This window comes from Sinocyclocheilus anshuiensis, unplaced genomic scaffold, assembly GCF_001515605.1.
Source record: "Sinocyclocheilus anshuiensis isolate Anshui unplaced genomic scaffold, SAMN03320099.WGS_v1.1 scaffold539, whole genome shotgun sequence".
In the NCBI taxonomy this organism is placed as follows: domain Eukaryota; kingdom Metazoa; phylum Chordata; class Actinopteri; order Cypriniformes; family Cyprinidae; genus Sinocyclocheilus; species Sinocyclocheilus anshuiensis.
Window position 1 is genome coordinate 449,966 of NW_015549612.1, and position 11,306 is coordinate 461,271.

Consider the following 11,306-nt stretch of genomic DNA (forward strand, 5'->3'; position numbering starts at 1 on the left):
ACACACACACACACACACACACACACACACACACACACACACACACGGTGGATTAGACCAGTGGCTGTGCTGATACTGGTCTGATTTTGATTAAATATGACATATAGCTGTTTATTAAACATATCAATTCATTAGAGTCTGAACTCAGCTGGTAAATTTATAGGTCACAAAACATCACAGTACCTCTGTGTAGAAACGGACATATCCTGAGCTGAATCCAACCACAATACAGGTCCAATCAGGCCGACCGGTAGAACTCCTAAATACATCATGAGCACATACATTACCTTTTGAGGTTGGTTAATTTTTACAAATATTTTTGAAAGAAGTCTGCATTTATTGATCCAAATTACAGTAAAAAATAGTAATATTGTGAAATATTGTAATTAAACAACTGTTTTCTATTTTAATATATGTTCAAATGTAATTTATTTCAGTAAAAAATTGTAATATTGTGAAATATTGTAATTAAACAACTGTTTTCTATTTTAATATATGTTCAAATGTAATTTATTTCAGTAAAAAATTGTAATATTGTGAAATATTGTAATTAAACAACTGTTTTCTATTTTAATATATGTTCAAATGTAATTTATTTCAGTAAAAAATTGTAATATTGTGAAATATTGTAATTAAACAACTGTTTTCTATTTTAATATATGTTCAAATGTAATTTATTTCAGAAAAAAAAATTAATATTGTGAAATATTGTAATTAAACAGCTGTTTTCTATTTTAAAATGTAATTGATTTCTGTGATGCCAAAGCTGAACGCTCAGCAGCCATTACTCTAGTCTTCATTGTCACATGATTCTTCAGAAATAATTTTTATATGCAAATTTGCTGCCCAAGGAACATTTCTCGGTATTTTCAATTTTGAAAACAGTTGTGCTGCTTAATATTTTTGTGGAATTCTTAGCTGAACAGAAATCTTTTGAAACAAAATAAAAGTCTTTACTTCCATTGTATACAGAAGCATGTATGCGAGTGTGATGTTCTTACCTCTTCTGGCTGGCCAATGGAATACAGATAACACTACTGATACACTCCCTGTGGAAAGAACAGACCAAAAAATGGAAAACCAGTGAAACAGATTTTTGCCACTCTTTATTTCTTTATTTTTGCTCTTCTGCCTCTTATCTTTCAACGATTTACAATCCTCTTTATAATAAACATATCTTTTTATTAAACATTTACAAACTCCTTTACTTATAATTCTGCTCAGTCCTTCGTTTCTGTCTTGTAACTCATTCTGTCTTCTTTGTGGGATTAAATCCCTTCATGGTATTTCTCATAAAACCATCCAATCCTGACCCTCCCCTCTCCTCTTCCGTCTCTCACCCCTCCTCAGCACTCAGTGTTCCACTCCAGGTCACAGCGAGGGTCATTTCCTCCTGCCCACTCTCGTCTGTCCGCCACTTAGCTGCCAATCAATCAATCGATCAATCAATTCACATACGAGTTATACCAATCAATAAACAGTAAAGAAGAGATTAATCACTGCTGTGTGTATGTGTGTGTACCAGAGAGAAATGCGGCTTTGTGCTCTCGAGCGATGACCAGCAGATCTGAGCAGGGCGAGAGAGACAGCACACAGTCCTGTAACCAGGGGGCGCTCTGCTGCTGCTCCCCCTCTTCAGCCTAAGAGAAGAACATGCAGGATTCAGGGGAAAAACGGGTTTTTATGGTGGATTTATGTTATTTTGTGGTCATTATGAATTGTCTTTGTATGGAAAAGAGAGGTGCGTAAATTCCTTAAAAATGTCAACTTTTGTCTTCCACAGAAAAATAATAACATACAGGTTTAGAATGACATTTCGTTGAGTAAATAATGACAATTTTCATATCTTTTAATACAAACCTGAGCTCCAACCTCTTTACCATCAGGATTCTCCCAAGAGCCCCAGTCTGAGTCATCCCACGTTAACTCATTCTCTAGAGATAGAGAAAAGGATGTGCTGTAAATAATGTAGTCAGCGAGGATTAATCTATTCACATTAAACAGTCAGTCGGCTCGATCTGGTGTCCTTCAACCTCTGTGAGAGTTCATACACAGTCTCATCTTCTTTTTCATCCCCTGCATGCTCATTTCTCTCTTACGCCTCTATGGCCAAGTGTTTTGACACAAATCACCTGCCAATCACATGACAAAATCATGAATGCAAGTTTTACCTCATTTACAAACTGTTAATATACCCTTTCCTTTTTCTTTTCTCCCTGTCTTTCTCTTCGTCTGTCTTTCGTTCATTCACTGTCTCTAACGCAGTCATGTGTTTCAGGACCTTTCTGCAGGATGACTCATTCACCAAGGGCAAATACACCTCCCTTCCTCCCTTCATCTCTCTCTCTTTCTCTCTGCAGGGAGTGAATAAGTTATTTTGCATCACAGTCAGACAATTCACTTTTCATTTTTTCAAAATTCACCAACACATACAATTTACTTATTATTAGCTCAGTATAAAAAACAGTATATTTAATATATTTTAACTCTAAACCTATGCCTCACACAGATCGTTCTGCATTTATATATTTGAATTAAAACACTGTTTACTAAGTCACAGTCGGATTTATTATCGTTGTGGGGACATTGTGGCGTATGCAAAGCAAAACCCAACACACAGCCTGTCAGTCCCTGGTCATGACTGTGTTATTCTGCTTTTACCTATCGAAAACCACTTTCCAACTTTACCAATCATCCAAGCCGAACCCCACACACCCGAACTGACACCCATAAATCACTGAACAACCGCAGTGCAGGAGAACCATCATTAAACTGGACTTTACATATACACACACACATACTGACTCCAGCAGTACCTGCTTGTGTTTTCTCTTCCTCGGTTCCGGCGCTGTTGTGCTTGGGGAACAGAAACTCTCGCACCTGTCTGAGCTCCTGGACCCGGCCGAAATCCAGCAGACAGCAGGACATGATTCGGGCGGAACCGGACCCAAAAACCTGCGGAATCTACGACATAAACCCTCCACCCGCTGCGCGAACCGCCTCTTAGTGTGTTTATGAGCCTGTCAGTGAAGTTTGTGAGGTTGTCGAGTGGTTTTTTTTGGACCCGAGCGGGTCAGAAGATCCAGCTGAGGTGTCAGTATGTTGTTGTGCTGCGAGTTTGGGATGACATACACATCCGCTGTAGACACGCTAATCGCGCGGTTGCCCCCTGCTGACCTGGAGGACACGCACGTTTAAATTCTATTCATTGATTTTCTATTAATATAATATAATATAATATAATATAATATAATATAATATTGTCAGAGTACAGAACTCTTTTCTGAATGAGGCAGTTTCCTCAGAGATGAAGATAACAGATCCTTTCGTTCGGTATGCTAATTATTTGAGCACCTTTACACAAGAAAAAAAAATGCATATGTAAGCTATGAATAAATATATAACAGTTATATATTAATATATAACATATATTTTGAAGTTATGTGTTTATGTTGTAATGATTAGCATTACACAGATACAAAACAAACATCACATATATATGAATGTTATGACCTGTTGGTGACATTTTAAAATTAAAGAGTACTTTGATTAAGAGAATATATGATATTAAATAATTAGAGGGCTAGTTGTCACACTTGATTGTTTTCTTTATCGACACATACGTTAACATTGTGGACCTTGTTGTCACAGTGTATGGGGTATGGAACCTGACATAAAAAAAAAATGAAATAAAAACAAAACTAAAATTTAAAAGGTAGCCGACAAATTATCAAACAACTGTTTTGGCCAACAAATACTGTAATTAATACATTTATAACATTTTCAACACAACACATTTTTATATATGAATGTCTGTCAGTGTGATTTTATTGTTAATTTATTTTCACTGTCACTGATCAATCTCCTTCACCTCACAGAACAGGGTCAGAGACTGCAGGCTTGTTCAGTTGCTGAGAAACAGGCAGCTAGGTTGTTGGCTGGTTGAGATCTGTGCAGGCAGTGTCGCACTCCAGCTGCTGACAGCTGGCCTCTTCCTGCTGTTTATCTGGCTCCTGGCGGAACTGCACGTGGTGCTGCCCTGCCTCATTCTCTGTGGCTGCCTCTTTGATGGGCAGTGAACGCAGCCTGGACCTGGATTACAGCTCCTGTAAGGGCTAAAGCGGTGGAGAAGACGCCGCACACTGATGGACGCTCAGAGGGAACAAGGTCATAACCTTGTGATCGAACACTCATGATGAACTACACTAAAATCCCCCAAAATACACCATTAAAGTTGAAGTTGGGCACTATAGAATCACTATATCACAGGAAATTTCACAGCTGGAAGTACATCAGGCAATAACCATCAAAATGACTGTATTTGGTGAAATTTTGAAGAGCAACTGTAAATGTGACCACACCTAAAGGTTTTTGTCTTTACAAAGTTTGCTTTTCCAGTTAAAAACTTCACTTAAATGAAATGTTCCTATCATTCAAATTTGAACTGATATTCTGCATCCCGTTTGCTTCGTCAGTTCAAATTAAGGAAAAATCATGTCCCTAACATCTTATTAGTCAACTGAAGGAACATGTCCTACTTTACTGTATCTTTAAAACACAAAGCTCAGATTACTAAGGACAGACTTCATATGCACAAAAACAGCAGCAGAGGCAAAATTTTGATTCGATCGATTAAAGAAATTTATTCAGGTCATTAAACGAATCAATCTTGTGAAATTTCAGACGGCACAATTTTAGCTCATTGTCTGCATTGAAATAGAGCCTGACCCTGCATGGACGGAGTACCCATGACAACAGACCACAGATTGTCCTCGTCCACACTTTCCAGCACTGGCGAGTTACAGAGCTGCTTATTTTAATGAAACACTTGGAAAAATTCTGCTGAACAGCATCCAGAACTATGGTCTCCGCCACTTTAATTAGCCTGGTATTTATACGCTTGCTAAGGGACACAAACACAGAGGAGGCAAAGAGAGTTTTCTTCCATTTAATAAGTTTGAAGCCCACTTATACAAAACTCATGAACTGCTTTTAGAACATTTTGATAGCTTTCCCAACATTTGGAAATAAATTAAGGAGAAGAAGTAAACGGCAACACACAAAAATAAAAACATTAAAAAAGAATGAATTATGACTAGCTGAATATCGACGTGAGGAAATGCATCCCTCACAGAAAGGCATTGTTTAGTCACATGTGCTACTCTTTTAGGTAATAAGTTCTTAAACAATTCCAATAGAATCAGTTTTAACCTTCAAATTATGTTGGGGAACTTCAAACAAGTGCAATTCTTTAATATTGAACCAATACTTGGAGGCTCTACTTCTTCTTATCCAATGAAAAAATGGCTGGTGGATTACGTCCTTTCAGACAGATTATTACTGACATGTACAAGGGTCATGCAAAGAAGTGTTATGCCGTGACACTTTTCTCCTGAATTATTACTATCGTAAGACATAAAACCAGCACGTTAAACAGAAGTCTATAGAGTTTCGCTGTAAATCCCAGAGGTATTAAGAAAACAGAACATGCAATGCCGTTTGTAAATGCAGCTGTGCAAATGTGTGTGTGTGTGTCACGGTATCCGAGTTAAAATCCCTTTTCCAGCTCTGTCCACACTGACCTAGTTTATTGACAATGGATTGTGTCCGTGTTCATGTAAAGTGTCTGCTGACCTGTGATCAAGCACCCTGACAGAGTTAAGTGTGTGTTTGTGTGTGCGTGAAAGCCTCTGGTCTTGAAACTTCAGAGTGTAGCGAAATACACAACAACCTTCAAATACTTACAATCGCCACTCTTTCTTTATGAATCAACATTAATGTTCAATAATCAAAGAGTACTGAAGTAAAGTTTAATAAAATGCTTATATATCAGGACACTACTGAGATCTTCGTGTGAGAGAATGAGTGTGTATTTTGCTCTGGGTTCTTTGTAGAGCATCTCAAGAGTTGCTTCCCAAAGCAGTATTATTATTGTTATTATTATGTTATTAAAATACCAATAAACAAACAAGCAGAGCAAAAGAAAAGAGAATTCGACTGGTCACAGCAAAATTTCTGTACACAAATTTTAAGAAAAGAGAAAGAGGTTTGGCAGAGCGAATAGAGAGAATTGGGAAGGTAAAGCTGCCCCAGGTAGGGATAGTTTGCTGAAGGTGGGGGGATGAAGGGTGTGGTTCTGGGTGGCGAGCCGCTCACCTCTTCTTGGGGGCTTGGGCCGTACGGGGCGGGGTCACAGGTCGTCCTGAGTTGACCCCGCTGTACTGATACTTTGCCTTCTTTTCTGATGGCTTCAGGATCTGAGAGAGAAAAGAGAGTGTGTGAATGTACTGTGAGAGTTCAATGCATGTGTGTGCGTGCGTGTTGATGATAACTAGGGGTGTAAGAAAATATCGTGAGTATCGCGATAATTTGTTTGGCAATACTGTATCGATTCACAAAAACGGAATATCGATATTTAAAAAAAAAAAATCATACAAGATTCATGGCAGTTGTTTCATTTTGAGTTTATATCCCGACCGCTAGATGGCAGTCTTCATCTCTGAACTTAAATCGTGACAGGAAATATTAGCATTAGGGCACGCCACTAATGTTAGCATTAATATAGTTCGCTGCTAGTAATGGAGGATGAAAGGAGTTGTTCCAGTTCCCGTTTCGGTGTACAAAGTTGAAGTGTAGCGTCATTTGGGCTTTTAACGTCCATCGCGGTTACTGTGGCGCGGGCGCCGCCTCGGTTCCGCCACTTGCCGCGTCCCGAAAGAGCCTTCGCGCGGGGTGCGGCGGGCGGTAGGGTCGCCGCGCGACTGCAGCTTTCTCTCGTGGTGGGGGCGTTTTGTGCAGTTGGGGCGGTGCTCGCGTCGCGGTCTCGGCGATTCCACGCGGAACATAAATACAAACTGAAAAACCTGTGAAATCCAAGTGGAAAGGTTCTGAGAATGTTTAACATCTGTATTTATTATAAAATTGTTTTATTTTCTTTAGAAATCCCGTAAGCACTTTACTTTTCATTGATATTAAGCAGATGTCATTCTTTTGTTCAGATCAAAATGTTATGACATTGTATGTTACAATTGTAAACTTAAAATGTGAACCTTTAAAGCAGGGTCTAAAAAATATATGGTCTTTTTATAAAATACATATTATACATTTAACTAGGATCCTGCAAGCAGTTTAATTTTTCCCCCTTGACTCGTACTGCACAAAAAGTGGTTCAATAATGTTGAATGTTACAGGGACTGATTATTGCAAATGCAGATCCCACTGTGTTCTGCTTAAATAATTTTTATTTATTTTATTTATTGCTAAGGTTTGCATATGGTGGTGTGTTCTTTATGACAGCTTTCCTAAAAAATATCCTATTCCTAAAATAAGAAATATCCCAATATATTGCCTTGCTTACAGTATCGTAATGTATCGCAACATATCGTATCGCAACCGCTGTACCGTGATACGTATCGTATCGCCAGATTATTGCCAATACACAACCCTAATGATAACACACCTGAAAAGAGCACATGAGTGACTCATCCACACTCATCATTCCACCTGCGTTGTCAAACTCCCCGCAGTAGTTTGGAGCTGAGAACAGAGTGACCAACTGCCGCTTTGCAAAGAACTCATAACCATCTTCAACCACCTGCGAAACACGACACACTCACTAAAATTAAAACACAATCTACATATAGAAGCCTTAACCACAATTATTCAAAGTTACAGCATGAATAGTGGATCCTGACTGGTTAAAATGATTTGGTACCTGATGTGCCCTGCAGATTAGGTCCAGATCGTGGCGGTTGAGGAATTTGCTGACTACGTCAGCACCGAAAGTGAATGAAACGCCACGATCGTTCTCCCCCCATCCCTGAACGTCCTTATCTGGGTCCGACCACAGCAAATCACACAGCAACCCTGTGAGACCAAGAGACAGAGAATATGTATCTGTGATAATATTTCATTCCATCAAAATGTGTTGTTTAAATAATGTCTTTATTAGTGGTCAACTAATATTAAATGTAAATGCAATAAAACTTTATACTAGGTGACTGAAATAAATTTAAATCTGGAAATAAATGAAAACAAACTCAAACGGAAATAAATTAAACCTACATTACAAAAAAAAAAAACTAATACAAATTACAGCAGCATAAAACAAAAAAAACAAAAATTAAAATTCTAAAAATAAAAGCGAATTTAAAATATGAATAAAAACTAGCTATAAAAATAGCCTTCCTTTAGCATTACATTAGCAACACCAAGATCATGTGTTCGATTCACAGGGAAAGCAAGAACTGATAAAATATACCATGAATGCAATATAAGTCTTTTTGGATAAAAGCATCTGACAAATGCATAAATGTTAAAGTAAACTATAGTACACACAATAAATAATACTAAAATAATACTGTAGAAGATATAATTGTTAAACACAATTTAATTGTAGGAAATGCAGAAAAAAAAGAAAAGAAAAAAAAAAAAGTATCCATTGTCAAGGTTGTCAGATTTTACAAGAGAGACATTAGTGATTTAACAAGTATTTGTTTTTGTCATATGTGCGCATACACACCTGTATCTGGGACGTCAGTTGGTCGCATAATCCGACGAATCTGTTCCATTGACTGCAGATCAGGAGAGAGACCTAGAAGATGGACATAAAAGAGACAAGTCGTTGACAGAAGAAGTGTTACAAAGAGCATGCATTAATATTTTTAGACTCAGCTGGCCTATTTCATCAGGCCAAGAGTCACTTCTATAAAACTATCCACCTTACGTTCACCCGTTCTCACCTCCATGGCAACAGAAAATCTTCTCATCTATGATGGCAGCAATTGGGAGGCAGTTGAAGCAGTCTGTGAACGTCTTCCAGAGTTTTATGTTGAACCTGCGCTTGCCTGCAACCGACAAATATACATACTCATAACAATAAAGTATGATCCGTGACCTGAAAGTTTGTTCAGTGGGAGAGAAATCAATATGATTTCAGATCGTTTGGTGTGGGCGTGTGTTAACGTTTGGTGTATTTATATTTATGCATGCGCTCAGACACTCACACTCATCATAGAAGCCATAGATACGGTTGATGGAGGCGCACTCGTGGTTTCCCCTCAAGAGGAAGAAATTCTCAGGGTATTTGATCTTATAGGCCAGTAGGAGGCAGATGGTCTCCAAAGACTGTTTCCCTCGGTCCACATAATCACCCAGAAAGAGGTAGTTTGCCTCCGGTGGAAAACCGCCATATTCAAACAACCTCAAACACACACACAGGGGTCTCAGGTGAGCCACAGAGAGAAGAGAAATGACCTCAAACCTATCCTCATTAAATCCATATTTATAACCTGCTCTACTTACACGCTGATTTCCAAAACCTTGAGAGATGGTGAGGAAGGAATGTAATTAAAACAGTGGAGATGTTCTTCGCTCTGGAGAAGGGGAGTATCGAACCTACCACAGATTTTAAGTGGAGCCTCCAACTCCAGCAGGATGGGCTGACTGAGAAAGATCTCTCGAGATTTAATGATAATTGACAAAAATCAATAAAGGTATATGGATTTTGGCAGATTAGGATTCAGAAAAAAAAAGAAAAGAAAAATGGCCTAAAGATTTCAACACCCGAAATTCAGGTTAATGACTCGCACGCACACACACACACAGAGATGTTCTTCGCTCTGGAGAAGGGGAGTATCGAACCTACCACAGATTTTAAGTGGAGCCTCCAACTCCAGCAGGATGGGCTGACTGAGAAAGATCTCTCGAGATTTAATGCAAAGTCCTCGAACTTCTGCTTCCGTCATCTGAACGATCTTCCCTGGACGACATCCTCGCACTGGAACAGTAGACATCAACATTTGTTAACATCTGGTTAACATAATTTTCTAAGTGTGACAACTTTATTGCAGCCTCAATAACTGGGTCATATGTGGAATTTTCTAATCACTCAATGCTCATATTGGCCCACTTATCATACAGTCATCCACTGAAACATATTGCACACAAAAATAGACTTTCACAATCTGGCAAACTGACTCTGATCTGATTGATCAGATTTTTAATGCCTGGAAACAAAGGCATGTTTATAAGAAGCCACATAAGCACTTCGGAGGAAGAACTAAGCACTGGATTTGCCAAAGGTTGGATTGTGACATTAAATTTTTGGAGGACATTTAGACTTATGTTCGGCGGGCTAGATATCTACGAGAAGAACTATATATTTTGTTTTTTCCCCCCTAAATGAATACTAGGAATTAATCTGTGCTTATTAATTGAATTATTTTTTTTTCCCCCACACTGGTCTTTTACCATAGTAACCATTTAAGATTGGCATTTTTGCAAAGTGGACCTTGTCAATAGTCAAAAGTCTTGCTGTGCGAGATGTCAAGCTGACAATGACACCTGATGCCTAATGTGACAAATATATATATAAAAAAAAACACACTATAAAAAAACCCCTTTGATTTAACTTATAATACTTTTATTGGAACATTTTCTTATGATTTACACTACCGTTCAAAAGTTTGGGTTCATTAAGAAATTAATAATTTTATTCAGCAAGGATGCATTAAATTGACTTAAATTACAAATACCTTTACATTGTTACAAAAAATTTAATTTTTTCATATAAATGCTATTATTTTTAATTTTCTATTAATCAAAGAATCCTTGAAAAAAAAACATGTATCACGGTTTCCACAAAAATATTAAACAGAACAATGGTTTTTAACATTGATATTAACATTAAATCAGCATATTAGAATGATTTCAGAAAGTCATTTTACTGAAGACTGAAGTAATGGCTGCTGAAAATTCGGCCTTGTCATAGGAATAAATTACATTTTAAAATACAATTCCAATCCAAAATAGTTATTTTAAATTATAATAATACTTATCGTTTTCCTATATTTTTCATTAAAAAAAAAACAACCTTTCAAAATCATTGAAAAATCATACCAACCCCAAACATTTGAACAGTAGTGTACATTTTATAATAAATAAACATTTCGATACGTCTTGCTCACAATAGTGATGTCAGTGAATTCTGCTGTTTGTGTGAGTGGGAATCTTGAGAGTGTCTGGAATTCTGCAGGAATGTTCCCGCCTTGGCAAACACAGCCGAGACTGTTAAACAACCATTTTGCAGAGTAGTTTGTCTAAGAACTTAATTTGATGGAAAAAAACTACAAGCGAGAACCTGTAGCCACAATTCACTCTGAGACGTGGAGAATGACAGATTAGAAAAGTGTGTGTGGGGAGAAAAAGTAGAATAGCTGAGAGACAGTATATATGTCACAGAGAAGGAAAAGTTGTGCTCTTTTCTTACAGCCATGATTACAGTTATATAATAGCACTAACCATTT

At 37.7% G+C, this 11,306-nt stretch overlaps 2 protein-coding genes across 3 annotated transcripts in view; both read right to left on the reverse strand.

The window, feature by feature from the left end:
• Positions 1-3,131, reverse strand: part of LOC107659254 (rab3 GTPase-activating protein non-catalytic subunit-like) — a 13,511-nt gene extending 10,380 nt beyond the window's left edge. For both annotated transcript variants that reach the window (XM_016448129.1, XM_016448130.1), the window contains exons 1-6: positions 2,817-3,131; positions 1,861-1,934; positions 1,523-1,640; positions 1,341-1,422; positions 1,002-1,049; positions 184-259 (exon numbers count right to left, since the gene is read on the reverse strand). In XM_016448129.1, the coding sequence (XP_016303615.1) occupies positions 184-259; positions 1,002-1,049; positions 1,341-1,422; positions 1,523-1,640; positions 1,861-1,934; positions 2,817-2,928 (510 nt within the window). In that variant the 5' untranslated portion in view covers positions 2,929-3,131. The remainder of the gene's footprint in view (positions 1-183; positions 260-1,001; positions 1,050-1,340; positions 1,423-1,522; positions 1,641-1,860; positions 1,935-2,816) is intronic.
• A 1,802-nt stretch (positions 3,132-4,933) lies between these two features.
• LOC107659256 (serine/threonine-protein phosphatase PP1-beta catalytic subunit-like) overlaps positions 4,934-11,306 on the reverse strand; it is an 8,903-nt gene continuing 2,530 nt past the window's right edge. Inside the window, exons 2-8 of the mRNA XM_016448133.1 lie at positions 9,643-9,778; positions 9,006-9,223; positions 8,742-8,846; positions 8,522-8,593; positions 7,715-7,866; positions 7,460-7,594; positions 4,934-6,257 (exon numbers count right to left, since the gene is read on the reverse strand). Of these exons, the coding sequence (XP_016303619.1) occupies positions 6,153-6,257; positions 7,460-7,594; positions 7,715-7,866; positions 8,522-8,593; positions 8,742-8,846; positions 9,006-9,223; positions 9,643-9,778 (923 nt within the window). The 3' untranslated portion in view covers positions 4,934-6,152. The remainder of the gene's footprint in view (positions 6,258-7,459; positions 7,595-7,714; positions 7,867-8,521; positions 8,594-8,741; positions 8,847-9,005; positions 9,224-9,642; positions 9,779-11,306) is intronic.